Source organism: Poecilia reticulata, chromosome 15, assembly GCF_904066995.2.
Source record: "Poecilia reticulata chromosome 15, P_reticulata-male-v2, whole genome shotgun sequence".
In the NCBI taxonomy this organism is placed as follows: Eukaryota; Metazoa; Chordata; class Actinopteri; order Cyprinodontiformes; family Poeciliidae; genus Poecilia; species Poecilia reticulata.
Genome location: NC_088844.1, coordinates 18,178,860 through 18,198,170, shown reverse-complemented (window position 1 = coordinate 18,198,170; position 19,311 = coordinate 18,178,860). Strand labels below are relative to the sequence as shown.

Genomic DNA, 19,311 nt, shown 5'->3' with positions numbered 1-19,311 from the left:
TATATTAGACATCTGAGCTTTGCTTGTGTCAGTGGACGTGTTGCTTTGAGACCAGACAATATTAAATCAACTCAAATCATTAACAATCTAATTGTTTTTTTGTTTTGTTTGGTTTTCGGAATCATTTAAATGCTTTTACATTAAGTTTCACCTTGCTTTTCTTTCCCATAGCAAGTTACATCTTAGTTACACATTTCATCTAACATTTACTTTCTATAAATGTAGTTTTTATATTGTGAATGGAATTACTGTCCACTTTTTAGTTTAACATTATGACGTTTTCCATATGAAGACATTTTGTTTTATTGGTAATGTACTTAAAAATGTATAAATTAGCTTTGGCAGAGACCGGCTTCCTTTCTAATACAACCAAAATTCAAGTAATCATAAACAAACAAACAAGGAGAGTTATTTAAAACTGCTTCCTTGCAGAAACATGTCTGGGATCAACACATAAACAAAGCTAAGCATACAGTACATACAGCACAAAATCATTTTTAGGACAGAAGACGCAACAATTTTCTGCTATTATAGCCTTCAGGTGTTTCATGAAAGATCATCTGATTCTGCAGTGCAATGGACAGATAGTTAAAAGTGGCCTCAGCTAAAATATACTTTAAGATTAGGTGCTTTTACCAACTAATTGCTTGTTCTTACAGTATTTTGATGCTTATTTGTGTATTAATACAGATTAGTGACCCCCATTTTTTACTTAATCCACGTTTCAACAAAATAGCCATAAATAAACAAGTTCAAATGAAATTAGCATAATTAAACAGAATTTTATTATTCTTTTTCAAACATCACAGTCTGCGACTTATGGACAACTTGAGCATCACTTGAGACCAGAAAGAAAAGGTCACATAAGGCTTTTTTGGTGTATCTGGACATGGTGAAGCCTCAAATATGGAGAAACATTCCCAGCAGGCAAGTTTTGAAACACCTTCTCCATTACTCTGACACTGCACACTTTTCTGAAGACATTTTTATTAACTTTGTCAATAGTCGGAGCTGTTCAATTTGAATTTTCTCAACATATAATAAGCCCTATAATAAGTAGTTACCCTGTGGTTTACTTTCAAAAATTTCCTCTTTTTGTTTTTGGTATTCTTTTTAAAGCAGAGGTTTTACCTCCGACAACAAGTTAAAACAACATCCATTTTCCATTCTCCTGATCAGTCCTGACCCGGGTGGCTTTAAGAAAACAAATGAAGTCAGTGTTCATTTCAATGCCCACTGGGACAACTTCCAACAACTCTAACCTCTTTGAAACGCCGTTTACATTGACCAGATACAGAAGTTTGAAGTATTTTAAGTTTAGTCCACGCAAACATAAATACCAGTGCCGTAAAGCAGGTTTAACAACTTCAGGTTATCTTTCGTTTTTCTCACTTAATTAAGTCAAGTGGTTGAAAAAAAATGCCCAGAAGTTTCAAAATACTGATTAGAAAGTCATCAAGTAATCACGTGTAAAACTGATTAAGCCAAGTCAAGGTCAGGTTGTGGAGGTGCAATTTTTTAAATAATAAAAAATAAAATCTAAACTATTTATAATTTAAAGAATTAAACAGTGTAAATGTATAAATTAAAGATGTTAACACTGAACACACCATGGCCGTAATGGCACACGGTGGAGGTGGCATCATGCTGTGGTGATTCTGTTCTTCAACAGAAAGAAAGAAATCATTATTAAAGCACAAAGTGGTCTGTTGAAATTATTTGCTTTGTATTTTTCCTATGAACAGGATGAGGCTATTTTCTTGAGACATGTGAAACTTTGAGGCCTTGTAAAATCAGATGGAGTGCTGCCTGATTTAAACATCACTTCATAATAAAGACAAAATAAAAATGATAGTTTTAACCAGGATTCAACCTTTCATAATACACACTCTGACATGAATCCAAATGAAAATATTTCAGTGTTCAGGTATAATTTTAAGAAATTAATGTAAAGATAAATGCTCCAAATTTATATGTGTAATAAGTAGAACGAAACTGTTTCAGCCAGTTTAAGTATTTCCCTTAGGGTATGAAGACATTTCGCTCCTGCAGATGCTTTTCACGTTAAATTCACTATTACTTTACCAAAACTATTAATTCTGGTTCACAGTCCAGGACCAGAGTTGTCCTCATCCAATCAGCACCATATGTAGTAATTTAAGAGCTAGGACTAAAAGAAGAAGAAGAAAAAAGGCCAACAGCTCACCTAAAACACGTTAAACTGACCTGTTTAAACAGGATGAGCTGAGAGGTGGAATCTTTATGGCCACTAAAAATTGTGCATTAAAAATAAAAACATTTGGTTTTTCGACTCCTCAAAAGCAGATAAAACACTGATCTAAAGTTCTTGCTGAAAGTTTCACAGCTATATCTTCAAAAACCCGCCGTGATAGTGATGTTTTGCTCTGTAGTCCTCGTTTGTGCTTGAAGTCGGTCTCTGAAAGCAGCTGCAGACGCGAGAGGCGTCTGCGCAGCCAGACACTGGAGGAGGAACTCCAACAGGAAAAAGGTGTTGGATTTTTTGCATAAGGCAAACTAGAAACTCGCAACCCTATTTTCTTAATTGTCAACAAGTACAAAAAAACTCCCTCCGATCTTGGCTGAATGGTCCTCTACTGACCTCTTGAGGACAAAATGGAGACAGACAAGACATCAATAGGCAAGTAAAGATATGCAGACGCTTTAAAAAGAACTGACATTAGGTGACCAATTAAAAAAACAAACAAAAAAACAATGGGGATCTGAAGAGCAGAGGCAGTGTGGGTTACGAGGTTTTCAGGCTGAAGGAAGAGCTTTGCGGCGTTCCTCATTTGAAGTCAGGCTTTTCTGGGAAGGTGCATCCTGCTCGTCTGATGATGACGTTAGCAGAGTAATGTGCTGCCCGGACGCACTGATCCAGAGGTTTCTCCTGGACAAGTCCAGACAGGAAGCCTGCACCACCCAGAGGACAACGTTACTATGACTGCAGAGGTAAAACAAGAGACACACAAAGTCAAATATTCTTACCTCCGACAAAAGCGTCGCCTGCACCATTTGTGTCAACAATGTCCTTTGGGTCAATCTTCAGGACAGGGAATGTCTCAATCTTATCACCTAAGCAGACAAGAAAAGACTTCAGCCTGAGAACATGAAAATAGAGATTAAAGACAAAAACATCAAGAGAAAGAATCTCTTACTGTGGGCCATGATAGTTTCGTCCTTTCCCTGGGTAAATACAACGATTCTCTGTCTCTTTGTGTTAACTTTGGTTAACGCCTGGGCTTTCTTGGCAATCTCCTTAATGTCTTTAGTCTGGGGCGGAAAAAAAAGTAAAAGAAAACACCAACTTAACAGAACCTGTTAATGGATGCACAAAAAACAAGAACAACGCAGAAGAAAGTCCACTCACCTCAAAGTCCTGCTCCTTAGCAAAAGCTGCTGCCTCCTGAATAAGCAAATATATCACAATCATGATTCTGATTTACATCAAGCACAACAGATCAATATGTAGTAATCACTGTCTTACCGATTCATTGCCGAATAGCACGTCGATGTAAGGCATAACCTGCATGAGGTTGTCCTTGAAGAACTGGCAGATGAAAGGTGCAGAAAGGTTCATGCAGAATAGCTTGTTCTTTTCAGAAGCGTGCTTTGCCACTTTCAGGATGGACTCCAAAGACACAGTCAGGAAGAAACCCTGGAAAAAAAAAAAATCACACCGTTTTTAAAACAGACCGGACATCTAGAGCAACTAATGAATCACTTACAACAATAAATCAACAGGGTTAATTATAACAGACAGAAAATCAGGGCTAATTCCCTACTAATTTCCTACTTTTACAGCTAAATCAATAATACTCCTAATAACACTCCTAAATTAGCCATTTAGCAAGAGGTCCTCAATTGATTCTGGTCCCTCCCCCCCCCATCTTCTTTTTCTCGCTTAATTGTACAATTGTTTAACTAAGCCATTAAGATAAATAGAATTAAAATGATTAAAAAAAGCAAAAACTTAAAATACCTTTTTAATCCATTGAGTCTAACTTTACTATTAAGTGAGATTTTCTCTCTAGTAGTTCAGCCCACTTTTACTTTCGACCCAACCTTTATGGAGTGTTTGTTTAGCTCTACTAAACAGCTTATTACAGCTTATTACTTAAGCTGTAACTTTCCTTCACCTTTCACATCTATCTTCACCTTCTGTCGCTTTAGTTCATTCGTTTCTCGTTTGTTTTGCTCCATCCTTCGTTTTATGTGCAGGAACTTTTTTTTCTGGGGAAGCTTTTCTCCTCCCTGCATTTTGAACACACTTATGAAACCTGTCAACTACATCTCATCTCCACTTCAATGAGTTAGAGATAAAGTAACTCATTAACGCGTTCTAAAGAGATTTTAACAGGTTAATGCACATAGAGATTAAAGAGATCTCAGCTACTCTGGACTGCTGAGCATTCACTAATTTTAGGTCTAAGTGGAGCAGAAGCTCCGCAGCTGCTGCGTTTGGATGTGATTCCTCAAGAGACTTATCGCTCCGTCTTTAATTATTAAAGATATGCAGATTACTACAAACTTCCTCTGAGGTAAAACTGGTTTTAATTCAGCGATTAAGCCTGCATTAGGTACTGGAACTACGCTGTCTGATTGCACTGTATTTAAAGGGATTCTGCCTTTGCGTGGGTGGATATCTGTGTCCTCAGTTTGCAGCAGCAGCACTCATACAAATTAGACACTCAAAATCAGGCATTAAGAGACCTAATTTTGAAGCTCTAAAAAAAAACCTTGGTAGGTTAATACTCACAGCAATATAGTAGACTTTAGCTTTTTCCACCAGCTCCCAGTTTTCTTCCAAGTCTAAATGCTTCTCCTTCTTATAACAGTTAGCAGCTGCTAGGTTAGCTACCAAAGACCTGGGAGACAAAAACAATATAATGAGACACTCATCATTAACACACTTTACAACTCCCCTTTTAATCACTGACCTGTTATCTCCGGTGATGCAAGCAGCGCACGTCCCTGTGGGCTCTTGGTCTTGCTCGTAGTAATGGGCGTCCACATGGGCCTCCGCCGCCTTCTGCTGGAGGATCTCTCCAAACTTATCTTTCCCAATGCAGCCGAAGAACGTGCCGACTTTGTGGGGCTCTTGGATCATCCACTGTGGGTCGCCGCAACAGCTTACATTAGAAACAGGCCAATCAAGTCTTCACGCAGAAACGAACATTTGTGGCATCGGAGTGTGTGTGACTGACCTGAGCGATCTTAATCGAGTTCTGAGTGGCTCCACCGGCGTGATACTCTACTTTGAATTTCTTTACAAGCTCATCAAATCTAAACAAGTGAAAATAAAAAATAAATCTGAATTTATTCATCAAAGCAAGAGTCACCAATATGACATGAAGTTTATATCAATGCAGATTTTAATATTGAAAAATAAAAACTTTTTCACCCCACTTTTATTCTGTAAATATATCTGTAAATACATATTCATTTTCTCTGACTATTAAAAATCAGAACAAGGTCTTGCTTCATAAACGGAGATTATCTCCTAATTCTTTCAATTTCTACTAGATTCAAAACTTCTACATCTGTCCAGAAACCTGCAGCACGTTTTCCTTTGTGGTTCATGCCACTCACATTCAACTCCTTTAGGTTATAATCTTTAGAGAGACAATTGGAATCAGCATTAATCAGACCTCTAAGTGTATCGGCATCGACCTGTAAAACCACGATGTGGTTCATCTCCGGTACCAAGAGAAATCCTTAAACGAGATCTGGGAGATATTTTAATCTACTAAGTTTTCAACAAAAAGATACAAAAAGAGAATAAATCAGAAAATTATTTGCTCTAGTAATAAATCTATCTATGAAAATTACTTAAAAATGAACACTTCAGTGTATCACCATATCTATTTACATAATTAAGTCCAGATATAGATACTTAATTTGGTCCAATAAAAATTCACTGCTGGTCAAAATCTAATGAAAACAAATGAGATCAGCTGATTTTTTTTTTTAATGTGCAACCTTTTGGGTTTAGGTAACGCAGTTAATAGATGTAAACCAACATCCTTGCATGGAATTATTTTTTAAAAAAAATCCAAACAAAGAATAACATCATTCCAATTTTCTCATCTATAGTTTCAGATTTTCACGCTGGTCGGCACAAAACTGTAACTGTGATGTATGGCTGACCAGAGCTGAACTGTGTCTCTCTGTCTTATTGCTGCTCGTTCTTCTGAGAGATGCTCTGCTTGCAGCGCTGCTAAATCACTGTAGTTCCGGTCCAACGGTTCACGCTCCTGGCGCTGCTCATGATTAAACTCATCATTATGTCTGATAGCAAACAGCATTGTTTGCCGGTCCACTGCTAATCTAGATGAGAAATGTTGTTTCGGGTTTTCAGTGACGTAAACCACGAGCCAATCAACAAATGCGGACAGCTGTTAAGCAAAAACGTTTCCATGCAATACGCACAAAAACAGAGAAGAGCCACATAGGATCAACTAATGGAGATGAATCTGGCCAGAGCAGAAGTGGTTAAAGATGCTCTAGTGGAGAAAAGGCTGAAAAGACTAAAGTAGCACAGTCTACTACTGAGATAATTACAGCAGTTCTCCAATTGTGACCTTTAGAAACTTTTATTGTACCTCCCTTATCTGACAAACAAACGTGGATCTGTCCAGCCTCGTTTGTCAACAGTGCATTATGGTCATTACTGTAGATTTGAGCAACTTTTGGTGAGAAGCAATTTTCTGATTTAAGATCACATTAATGCCTCATTAGAATGTTTTCTTGTCTTACCCAAGTTGAGGACTAGTTCAGAGAAATCGGCTGGTGTCTGATGTCAGCTTCATGCCACAGCAAAACTAAAACCAGTGACGACGTCTCTGATTGCAGGATTTTAGATTTTTTTATAACATACTAATGACTCGTCTGTGTCCCTTTGTAGATTTTCTGACAACAGCTGTGACTGGAACATTGTAACATGGCATCTCTGCAGAAAGCAGCGTCATACTTTTCTTTTCTCAAAATAAATACACAACACACGCATGACTGACCGCTGATTATACAATCCATGTCATTTTTTTGTCTGTTGCGTAACGCGCTGCAGCCGTGCTTTCTTGTTTCCCCTTTTGGGCTAAAGCCTGTTTAATTGACTCATAGATTTCAGTTTGCCGGACCTGCAGAAGAACAGTCGCCTTCGCGCTGTCAAGTGTGTGTTTGCAGATATATTATTAGGAACAGCAACAACCCCACTGCTGGTAAAGGTCCTGAGAGGAAGTGAGGGGTTAGAGAAGGGGAGCGATGAAGCAGAGGGGGAAAAACATTTAGTTGTCTGTTGTAAAAAATATATATATATCATATATATCTATATATATAGTCAATATGATGTTGCTCTCAGAGATAATTATGAGAAAGTCTGACAGGGTGAACAAGCAGGTGTCTACCTGCAAAGAGTAACACCTTCTGCTCTACAGATACATAGAAGAAAGAGAGGATTCATTTTAAATCATTTATCCCCTAAAAGATTTAAATCTGAAATGATTATCAACAAAATTTCAAATTCATAAGGGACAAAAAGAGGACGATCGGGTCCAGATCAGTGTGAATAAACTGTCACATTCTGCTCTCTTATCTCCTGCTGTTAAATGTTTGCTTTGTGGCTCTGGTCTCGGCGGGACTGGGGAGGTGAAGTGTCCCGCTCCGTCATTGGACGAGACCGTCTCACTCTGCTCAGCTCGCTGCGCTGCCATTGGCTGTGTGCGCAGGAACAGAGGTCAATGGTAGCAGCTTTCTTGTGTGTGCCTGTTTTGGCTGGCCCTCTCCAGAACAGAGGCGCAAACTCGGGATGAATTCGGACGCATTTTTCCCTCGCTGCAAAAAACCCTGACAGAAGTTCACATGCGTGGATCTGCGCTAATATCGCAGGTACTCTACAGTAAATGTTGGAACACATGAGGTACGAACAGTGCTTTGTGCTTGTCCTCAGCCAGGATCTGATCATTGGGCTTCAGAGAGTACCTGGAGATGATTAAAAAAAGGGGAAAAAAAGGAATATAATATTAATTATTGTGAAAGATTGCAAAAAATGCATTTCCTGAAACATCCAACAGTGTTCATATCATACAATAAATCAATTTCTGTCTGCATAAGAAGTCTATTTCCAAATCAATGTGCTAATCAGAGAGCGATTTCCTTGAAAGAAACACAAAGGTTTGCTGAGGATTAAAGGGCAGTTTTAGTCCTGCTTTATTGAGGCCGAATTAGACCTGAGGCTGGCCGGTTCAGCTCTAATCCAGGAGTTTACGCAAGGGGCTTCTGACAGGACACGGAGCTGGAAACCAAAGCAGCCCTTTGCCCTGTTAAATGTGGTCCACTGGAGACCGAGAGAGCAAACCTTCAGGGCAGATTCAAGACTCAGATGAGTCTCTGGATTACTGCAGGACTGATAACGAGTAATTCATTTTGCAGGGATATTGTACCAAAACAAAGAGCCATGGACTGACAGATAATTTATGTTCAGGATGCATTAAAGCAATGGATCAACTGCTTTTTTCTGTGCTTATTGGCTTCCTTCCTTCCTTATCGATCACAGGCCTAAATGAATCTCTTTCCTCTATAATCTCCCCGTGACCTCACCGATAACAAAACACAGGATGTCAATTGATCTGGAGTCGCTTATTGCATACTTATTTTGTTTTGCCTACTTAGAACTTTTGCAGCAACAAATCGATAAAAACCACTTGCACGGAAAAATAGATTTTTTTTGTATCGTTTTATTTAAACTTACTTGTCCAAGAAGTCTTTATCAACAACAGCACAGATGTCGAGTAAGGGGTTTCCCATCCCAAAGAGCGAGTTGGAGCTGCAAGAAAAACAGAAACGTGGATGAAGTTTTAACCGCTGATTAACAAACTGTAAGGCTTCTCAGACAGAACCGTCTGTGAGAGAGAAAAGCCTGATAAATAATTGAACAAATCTAAAAATAACACTATTCATATGTAGTAACCTTACATTATTTAAATGTTTTTATTTAAATTATTAAAATATGCTGCGGGAAGACATTTATTGTTAGAAATATTTTTATTAATGATTATTTTAAGTATTTATATACATTAAATGTGCATAATATTTATTATATTCATGTAATTTTAAAATAATGGATTAAAAACATTTTCCTAAATTAATGTTTATTACATACAACAACATCTACATTTTTAAAATTGTTACCTTAAATCTTAAAATAATCTACAGAGCTCAGAGTGGAGAGACATTTTTTTTTCTTCATATTTAGAAGAAAAAGAAAACCCTGAGTGTGCAGTACTACTTTTGCAAAAACTGTAACTCCACACAAGAAAAGCAGAAATAGCGCAAACAAAGCAGATGTTTAAACAACATTCACAAAAAAAGAAATAGACGTATGTGATCAGTGGTGAGGATCTGGGCAACCATGTATGCAATTATATTATGACACTCGCAGAGAGCCAGTCCACTGACAGAAGTAAACTGCATATTTCTGCATTTTTCCAAGACAACGAAATTAACTGCAGGGGTTGACCATCTGAAAACGTCATGGTCTTGTGATGCCAACAGACAAGAAAATGAAAAAAACAGACATATATATATATATAAACAGTTACACTGGACGCCTGCACTTTGTTTCATGTAATAACACCAGCGCCTAAAACCTGTTAGGCAATTGGGTAACCTATTACAGAAAGAAAGGTTATGATGTAACCTCTACTCTCTGAGAACAGACAGAACTAACAAGTTAAAACCCCTAGATTTATTATGAGTAAGCAGACCAGGGGGAATGAGGATATGAGTAATACAAAAAGTCAGATTAGTAATGGCGCTTGTTTCGCTCCTGCACGCCTGAGCGTACTCGCCGTTTCCATAAACTTGTCGGTGTTTGTGAGAAAACTGCATATGGCCAAGTGTCGCTGACAGATGCTCGCTCCATATGAACATGTGCTGCCATGTTTCCCAGGAAGCCTCTCTGATGCACATGGAAGCTTTTCAGGAACCAAACGCAAGGAACCGGTCACCAGAGCTACAGAGCAACGCACCAAAATCTGAAATAGACATCTAACCAGAGGACACCGCACCCTTACTATCATCTCCCTCAACACACCCATCTGGTAGTATGCAGTCTGATGATTAATGGGGCTTGTGCAGCCAATTACACTAACCCAGTGCCCAGATCTGCTCTGCTGGTTGTACCTCCATCAGTCTGCTCTTACCTCACAGAAGACATGGTGTTCTTCTCTCCCAGTATGTGTGCACCAGCAAGACACTGACAGACCTGTTGAGCAACCTTTAAAAAAAAAAAAACCGGTTCTGAAAAGACTAAGCTTTGGGGGGGAAAAGAAACAATTTGAGCTCAGCTCAGCGTGCGGGCGGATCAATTCCTTTTCCCTGCATCTACAGCTCCTCCCACTGGGGACCGACTGATTGGAGGCATCTGAAGAAGGGAGGGCCACGGCAACCTGCCTCTGCCCGATGATTGGCTTGCTTTTCAGACTCCTGCTATGTTTTACTGCACCGCTCCAAGCTTCATTTCCCCCCACACGAGAAGCGTCCCGATGACTGCGGCTTATATGAATTAGGCTCTGATCTGATTTCTTCACAGTGAAAGAAAGAAGAATGATAACATTGTCCAATGCAGACCACGTGATCACTCGGCTGTCCTTTGTTGTCTTTGGAGGCTGGCGCAGGACGGATCCTGCGTGGACAGTCTCCAGGACACCGGTCCGGGCCGGGCATGCTGAACTAAGGTTAAATATTTTTTCCCAGCTAGCACAGTCCTCACTGTTGCACTTAAGGGGCGGCTAATGGTTAAATCTTAGCTGTCGGTGTTAAAGAATAACAAGATAAAGACACTTTGCAGCAGGACAGTTCCTCAGTTGGTGGAGGCACACTAACGGACTCGAGAGACCACTGCACAAATGGGCAAAGTCGTTATATAAATGGCTAAACTGTTGCACCTGGGGTAACACTTTACACAACAATTGGTTTGGCACACAAATCACGACTCGGGTAAACGCTGTTTCGTCCCCTGTTGCTGAAAAACAGAGGAGCCGTCACAGCGGATTTTAGTCACCTTAGTTCGGCAGCGGCCTTTTTGCTCGGAGACTCTGTCTTTTCATCCTCGGAAAGTTTGGGTTTCTTTGCTTTGGGTTCATCAGAAGCCATGGCTGTTCAGACTGAGCACGTTGCAATCACCTTCTGAAAAGCGGTCATGCAATGTATGTGTTGAATTTAAACCCCGAGTAGAGACTCGCAGGCATCGATAGCCAAAAGTTGCGCCGTGTTAAAGAAATACATAATTGAAGTTAATATTTATGCGAAGGTTAAGAATTAATTTTACTGTGTCTTCGTATGTTTTAATCTTTGTGTCACATCCACAGTCATTTATAACTTCTCCACTAACTGACAATATGAGGTTTATTGTTAAAATGTATTTGTTCACTTAAGAATTGCTATATTTATTAATTAAACGATTTCTCATTTTATATTTGTGCATGTTTGCTCATTTGCACGTGTTTTGTTTTCCATGCAATTGTTTTCTTCAGTAACAAGTGAATTTGAACAATCTTTAGGGTTCTGCAGCAGGACTATGAAGTAATTTAGTAAACTCTCACAAAGTAATAGATCATACAATAAAACCACGTTTTAGGAAAAGGCATTTCTATCTATGTAGCACATGTCAACACCATGTATAGCACATTTCATTATATAATTGAGAAAGTACCTTGCAGTGACACACCAAGGAAAGTAAGAAAAGTTTGAAACTGAAATGAATGTTCCAGTTAATATAACTAGAACAATTAAAAAAAATCTCAAAATAAGTGAGTTTTTAATCTTTATTTAAAGGTAGTTAATGCTTAAGCATTTTATTTCAGTTTTCTGGAAGTTTGTTCAAGATCAGAAGAGCATTAAAACCAACTGCTGTTTCTCCATGTTTGTTTTTGATTTATTTTGGGGCTGCAGGGACAACTTGAACCAGCACATCTTGTATAAAGGATGACTAATTAATCAATGTATTTTATTTCATGGCAAATTTGGCTCCAAATACAACTACAAACTACATTGTAATTATTAAGGTACCTTAATAATATAACCGTACACCATAATATAACCACATATCAACTGGCAGACGTTCTATTACCCTTTCTTATCACACTGATTTTTAAGTTTATAAGCTTCAAAATCATGGAACTACTTAAACATAGCCTTAAAAATATAACATGGTACAAAGCCTGTGAATTCCCCTGAAAGAAAAGGAAGTGTTTACCACTATTGGAACTACAAATAGTACCTGCAAGACTTTACTCAGGGAATAATATCTCCACGGTTAAATGCAAAGCACCGGATTATAGCTGCCCACAAATTGTGCCTGATTATAAAAGAGGTGAAAAAATCTTTAAGGTAGTCAGTCTACTATACTCATTGTTTTTCCAAGTTGTAAAAAACCCATAGAAATATTTGAACACTTTTTAAAAAAAATTAAGTAGGCTTTATTTTGTGACTTTAACTATTTTTTACACGTCACCCAGTTGAGTTTACGTGGGGCAAACATCTGCAGGCGTCTCCATCAAATCTTGTCAGCACAATCAGCTGCAGTTAGCAGGTAAACTTTTTACAATCTTACAACTTTCATTTTAATATATTATGTTTAAAGCTTTAGAATAATCATGACACTTGTAAGTGTCCGATTAACTTATTTTTATTTTTAAGAGTAAAGCTGGTAAATATGTGCGAAGTCCGACTGCTAACCAGACCGAGAAGTCAACTGATGCGAAAGTTAATTTGACTTAACAGGAAGTAAAGCTGGCTAACAACTTGAAATAATAACATTTTGCGTGTCAGTTACTATAAAAACACACGCGAACAAGTTATGCTTGTCAGTCTGCTGATGCTTAGTTGGTCTATTTAATTTTTTTCAGTAGCAAACCAACAACGATCACCTCACTGTTCCTGCTGAGATGATCAACAGTCTGTTTCTGATCAGCCACTCTGGAGACATCTTCCTGGAGAAGCACTGGAAGAGTGTCATTAGCAGGAGTGTGTGTGACTACTTTTTGGAGGCCAAGGAGAAGTCAGGGGACCCAGAGAATGTGGCCCCAGTGTTACAGACCCCACACCACTATCTCATCTCTATCTACAGGGGCAAACTCTTCTTCCTCTCAGTTACCCAGACTGAAGTCCCCCCACTCTTTGTCATTGAGTTCCTGCACAGGGTGGCAGATACTTTTCAGGTGGGAGTTTAAACTATTTAAATTGATCATACCTGTAATAATTAATTCGTTTTTTTTTAATTTGCAGCAGAATGGATAGTTGCTGCTGTCCTATTTAAAAAAAATAAATAAAAACGTATAGATCAGTTATACAGTTGTGTTAATTTTTGTGATCATGTCATGAAGCTGTAGTATTTTTGTCTTAAGGTTTTTTATTCTTTGAAAAAAGTAGAAGCATAACAAAACTATCAAGCCACACCTTTTTAATGATCTTAGCAAACAGATGACAACAGATGTTAGCTGAGTGATGCACGGTGGTTTTATGTTGGAGGTTGTTATGCAAATGTTTTACCTGGAATCTTTTTCCCTGCACTCTTTGTTTCCTGTGTTGCATTTGAAAAATGTATTTTGCCTTGCATTAGCCGTGTATTTATTAAAAATATTTACACACATTTACAACTGCAAACGTATCTGCAGTCACGGACTGGCATTAGGTTCTAATGTGTATTGATTGGGAGGAGAAAATACTATAGTTTAATTGGGCTTCCACAAAAATGTATAGCTAATTACTTTTATTCTGAGTGGAAAAGCAAGGGTTATTCTTCCTGCTAAATTAAAATATGCATTTAGTTACGGTTATAATCACCCAGCCGGCTAGTGAGCACTATCAGTCCTATTATAGAGCATTTTTCATGTCCATAAGTGTATTCAAGACATTTAAAAACATGTTATCATGTTAACATGATATTCAGTAGATAAAAAAAAATAAACAATAGGTAGACAAATAATTACTAAGGATGAAGAACTGATTAAACAAACTTGTGTCCAGTTTGACAGCACTGGAAGCAAATGCTGAAATGTGCAAAGATTGTAAAATAAAACAAAAACAAACAATAATAAATACCAAAAGTTATCTTAAGGAAGAATGTTCCAAAGATGAGGGATAATATAAATAAATAACTTAACGCCTGACTGTGAGTTTTATGTCTCATTTTAAGCATCAACAGAAGACCTGGAGGTTCTGATGGGTTTGGGGAATAGATCCAATTAGTACACAGCAACAAGTGGGGGAAGGGACAGTTCTTATGTTTCTTTATATGCCATAAAGCTGAAGAAAACTCATGTCACTCCAGAACTTTCTCTGGCATTTTATTTAAAAGTACTCTCCAACATGGAAACAATGTTACAGAACAATTTAGTGGTTTTAAAACCAAAAATTGTTAAAACGATGTTATACCTCGACACCACTAACTCCTCATGCCTTCACTTCTGTATGTACAAGGGATATCTTGCAGTTTTCCAAACGATAAGTCATTGTACTGCAGGCAGAGGAGAACTGATAGGAATCATGTGCATGTGGTTTTATTCATGATGCATCAAATTGTTTTGTTGTGCTTCTCCTTTTGTCAATGACGCACTGTTTTGGTGTAGAAAACAGGAATTGTTCTGCAAACGTACCACTATCGTCGTCGGCTTTGCGTGACTCAATTCTGCCAATTTGAATGATTACTCCTTACAGCTAATGAAAACGTAAACCTCAGTTTCTTACAGAATGAAATAGTTATACAAGGATATGGAGCAAGGTCCATTAAGACCCACAATTTAAAAACTGAAAAACCTGCTTCAGTTTTACTCTAAAGAGACACCAGTCAGAGTTAATCTTCTGTTTTGCCAGTAAGAAATTCCACATGTTGACCCCTGGAGCCGAGAAGGCTGTTCTGGCCTCGGTGAGACATTTTTCTTCTTTATCCACAGGATTACTTTGGGGACTGCTCAGAGGTTGTGATCAAGGAGAACACGGTGACTGTTTACGAGCTTCTGGAGGAGATGCTGGACAACGGGTTTCCTCTGGCAACAGAGTCCAACGTCCTCAAGGAGATGATAAGGCCTCCGACCATCCTGCGGTCGGTCGTCAATACGCTCACAGGTAATCAGAGGTCAGCTGAGGCTGCAAGAGCCAAACTATATGGAAAGTCTTTATTCCTAATTGCGTCCTGTGTTTTCCAGGAGGCAGCAACGTTGGGGGAACGTTGCCTACAGGCCAGCTGTCTAACGTTCCCTGGAGGCGGGCAGGTGTTAAATACACCAATAATGAGGCTTATTTCGATGTGATAGAGGAAATTGATGCCATTCTTGACAAATCGGGTAAAACAAATAAGCGTATTCAACGATATCGTCGAATATATTTGCTAAAGGTTTTAATGCATTTCAGAATGTAACTAGAATCGTGTGTTCTGCAGGTACGACTGTCTTTGCAGAGATTCAGGGTGTGGTTGAGGCCTGTGTGAAGCTCACTGGGATGCCTGATCTCACCCTGTCCTTCATGGTGGGGTCCGTTTTATTTCAGCATGCGCTAGTTGTTGTATTTGACACGGTGCGCCATTAACCGAGTTTTTTTTCTAATCTTTGAAGAATCCACGGCTCCTTGATGACGTGAGTTTCCACCCGTGCGTGCGTTTTAAGCGCTGGGAGTCGGAGCGCGTCTTGTCTTTCATCCCGCCAGACGGAAACTTCAGGCTCATGTCGTATCACGTCAGCTCTCAAAAGTAAGCACAGATGTCCCTGTGTTGTACATTGAGTTACAAAACCATCTTGAGTTTTCTATGTTTTGTCTCAAACTGGATTATGGTGAAGTTTAAAAAAAAAAAAGTTATTACGTTTTGGAACCACTTTTTGTCAAAATTACACCTCCTGGTATTTTGTTCAATGTCTTTTCAGCTTTGAATAGTTAGAGCAAAAATGACAATTCTTGAACGCAGTACTTGTAGTAAACCCATGATGCAGCGGATTGCTTTGTCTCCTGAGTTGTAATTCTTAGTTGACAATGTCTGGCCCTGTGAAATCTCTGTGTGAGAAAATCTGGCCCATTTTAACATGTAATTGAGCAGCCCTGACCTAGAGGATGATTCTTTTTATTTCTCCTCAAGGTCAGTCAGGTTAGATGGAGAATGTGTATTAGAGCATATTCTCTAAATATACTCTCATGTGTGAATCCAGTAGGAAGCCTGGTGCTAATCAGAGTCCACTCGTTGCTGACGGAGGCCTGTTCTGTCTACGTTCCCTGTCCCAGTCTTGTAGCCATCCCGGTGTACGTGAAGCAGAACATCAGCTTCTTAGAGACGGGTTCTTGTGGTCGTCTGGACATCACAATTGGGCCCAAGCAGACCATGGGGAAGACGGTGGAGAACTTGACGGTCACTATTCCAATGCCTAAATCTGTGCTCAGTGTCAATCTCACAGCCACTCAGGGAACCTACACCTTTGACTTAACAACCAAGGTAATCAGCCAGCATGGCCTTCCTCACCAGTGATGCATGACGAAGGGTAACAGACTTTAATTTGCTAGCAATAGATGCTATGCTTGAAGTAAAAGCTGGTAGGAACTCGAATGCAGCCCTGTCTTATCTGTCCTATTATGAACACAGACATTCAAAATTCTATTGGGACTTTGATGTGTTATGAGTTGAAACTAGATTAAGTTTTTTAATAACAAATGCTGAAAATGAGTTGGGGGTGAAACAAAGGGTCAGTATGTAGAGAAGTCCCCATGTACCTACTGGAGTGAGGGTGCTGCTTTAGAGGGAACATTGTTAGTACATGGCACTGTTTATTTTTTATTGAAAATAATAATTTTTCCCTCAATGCATAAATAAATTTACTCTTAAATAAAGCCTTAGTCAGAATATAATTATCCTGTTGCAGTAAAATGGGAATATATCAAAAGACATTTGACATGTCTTTGCCAGGCATGCTAGTAATTGTGGAGGGCAAGTGAAGCATTTTTATATACACCACCGGCTGGTCAGTGCAGATGTTAGAACCTGGCGGTGAGAATAAAAGCGGCGTTTTGTTGTATTATCCCGACCTCAAGCACTCGTTCTGTGGTAGGCGGTCCTTTGGGACGTCGGGAAACTTAACCCCCAGAAGCTCCCCAACCTGCGAGGAAGCATCAGCATTCAGACGGGCGCCCCGAAGCCTGAAGAGAACCCCTCGATCAACATTGATCTGAAGATACAACAGCTGGCCATATCGGGTAAGGATCAAAGATCAGCAGGAACTAAAATTGAGCTTTTACTGAAGTTTAACATTTTGATGTGTCTAAATGGTGACAGTTCATGATGTCAGAATGTGAACATCATAATGAAGAGGGGTGTTTAAATCCTGTTGTGAATTTTGTTGTTCAGCTCCTTATTAAAGAACAGCAAGTTGCGCAAAAAGAAGTGAAACGTTGGAAAGTTAGAAGTGCGTTCAAATGTTTAAAGAAGCTGACATTAAGTGAACCTGTGAACGTTTTAATGAAGTTTAGGTTTATCCTGAAATTTCACGTGAAAGCCAAATATCTCCAACTTTTTGTGAGTAATGTAGCATAAACCAATGCAGACCCTTAAGATTTCATTTTGGACTTAGGAAAATTACTTGTTTGCTTATTTAATACTATATTAAGCAGTTGAGCTATGAAAATAACAATAAGTATTATAAATATGAATATTTATAATGAATATATTATAATACATATAATATATATATATATTGTATATATATGTATATAATATATGTTACTTTCCATGACTATCTCATGGAAGGTAAAAAAAAAAATATTACCATGCAATAATTTTGCAGGAGATTTTAGGAAGCGGACATTGTTGTCTTTAGAGCCTCAGAAGTGAGTCTTTATTTTTCATTATAGAAAGAAAATGATGCAATGTTATAAGCAAACACTCAGTATTCCATGCAACTAATTTTAGGATTTTAAAGTTTGAAGTAGCAGTAAATTCATTGCTAAAAGAGGGCTTTCCACCCTCTTTTTTTTTTTTTTTTTCCAGGTCTCAAAGTGAGTCGTCTGGACATGTATGGAGAGAAGTACAAACCATTTAAAGGGGTCAAATATGTGACTAAAGCGGGAAAGTTCCAGGTCCGGACCTGAGCGAGGGAGGAAAGCTCAGCATTCCGATGCACCAAACAGGGGAGCGAGGGTTACCACACTGCCGAGTCAGCAACAAGTCTTGCTTATCTACATCTGCATGGTCAATAATGAAGAACTCTGCATTCTAACAGCTATTTATTACACCACGTAAACCATGCTTGGTATTGTATTTTAAATTTACATGACTGAACAACTTTGGCCTGCAAAGGGAAGCCTTAAAATCAATGTGATTTCTGTTGATTGTTGGGTTTAGATGTAACGCATCATATGGAGAATTTTCCATTTGCTGCATCAGTCGATATGTACGCACGTGTATTTCTTTAACATGCTCAAAATGTTGCAGAAGGGGAATATTTTTTGCTTTAAAAACAAGCAAGCTCCCTGCCTTACTTTATGCTACATCTCTGAACTTGAACATTACAGTCTGCGCGCTGCCTTAAGAGTTTGAAGGAATACCTTTGAAAAGGTTTTTACATGATACTACCGTAGGTAGCCCATTTTATTATAATAATTTCAGATGAAACTTTGGGGTGAAAATGTATGTACTGCCTACATTCTGAATGGTTGCGATGCAGATATGTCTGCACACATTCAGCGTTTAATTCTGTGGCCTTGTGAGAGGAGTTGTAAGAGCTCTGTAAACGCACACTACAGCACAAGCTGCAAGCTCAGGAGACTTGAGGGAAGCATGTTGAAAACTGTATTATTTAAAGAACACAGTAAAAGTGTGACATTGGGATGGTGTGTGTCCGATTTAGTTATTCGGGTGTTTTTTTTGGGAGTAACTGTAGAAACTACATGTTGTTGAATCCAGCTGTTTTCTATGAGCAGAGAATTTTTAGTCACTATTAGAAAAACATCCTATTTAAGAAGATAATGTAAGAACCTCTAAACCAGATGCCTTATTGTAAAATCTTTATACTCCTCCTTGTGTTTAATTGTTGTCTTTGTATCCAGGCTGCCAGATTAGCTTTTTGTTTGAAGAACCTTTTTGCGGTGCCTTTCTACATGCTGAATTTTCTCCTGCTATTTTTGTGTCAACTTTTATCCCAAAATCTAAATGAGACTTTTGTCCAAAGCTCAAATGCTGTATGTATGATGAAGAAAATGTAATAAATTACCTTTCAATCATGTGCCACACAAGTCTAGATTTATTTTTTTTGTTAACAT

At 38.6% G+C, this 19,311-nt stretch overlaps 2 protein-coding genes across 4 annotated transcripts; one reads left to right on the top strand and one right to left on the bottom strand.

Annotated features, from left to right (window-relative positions):
• Positions 1 to 762: 762 nt before the first annotated feature.
• Positions 763 to 11,232, bottom strand: adka (adenosine kinase a). Of its 2 annotated transcripts, none has more exons than XM_008429768.3 (11): positions 11,081 to 11,232; positions 8,768 to 8,842; positions 7,945 to 7,998; positions 5,226 to 5,304; positions 4,959 to 5,131; positions 4,778 to 4,886; positions 3,506 to 3,676; positions 3,389 to 3,424; positions 3,177 to 3,291; positions 3,007 to 3,093; positions 763 to 2,931 (listed from the first exon to the last, which is right to left on the bottom strand). In XM_008429768.3, exons 1-11 carry the CDS (start codon positions 11,170 to 11,172, stop codon positions 2,807 to 2,809), a joined length of 1,116 nt encoding a protein of 371 aa, XP_008427990.1. In that variant the 5' UTR covers positions 11,173 to 11,232; the 3' UTR covers positions 763 to 2,806. The 2 variants fall into 2 exon arrangements, with proteins under 2 accessions (XP_008427990.1, XP_008427991.1); XM_008429769.3 differs by lacking the exon at positions 11,081 to 11,232 and adding an exon at positions 10,221 to 10,482.
• A 1,137-nt stretch (positions 11,233 to 12,369) lies between these two features.
• On the top strand, positions 12,370 to 19,274 carry ap3m1 (adaptor related protein complex 3 subunit mu 1). Of its 2 annotated transcripts, none has more exons than XM_008429767.3 (9): positions 12,370 to 12,610; positions 12,930 to 13,238; positions 14,973 to 15,144; positions 15,225 to 15,362; positions 15,458 to 15,543; positions 15,630 to 15,763; positions 16,288 to 16,495; positions 17,106 to 17,250; positions 18,041 to 19,274. In XM_008429767.3, the coding sequence occupies exons 2-9, from the start codon at positions 12,966 to 12,968 to the stop codon at positions 18,139 to 18,141; spliced, it is 1,257 nt and encodes a 418-aa protein (XP_008427989.1). In that variant the 5' UTR covers positions 12,370 to 12,610; positions 12,930 to 12,965; the 3' UTR covers positions 18,142 to 19,274. The 2 variants fall into 2 exon arrangements, with proteins under 2 accessions (XP_008427989.1, XP_008427988.1); XM_008429766.3 differs by having other exon boundaries at positions 12,927 to 13,238.
• The last annotated feature ends 37 nt before the right edge of the window (positions 19,275 to 19,311 follow it).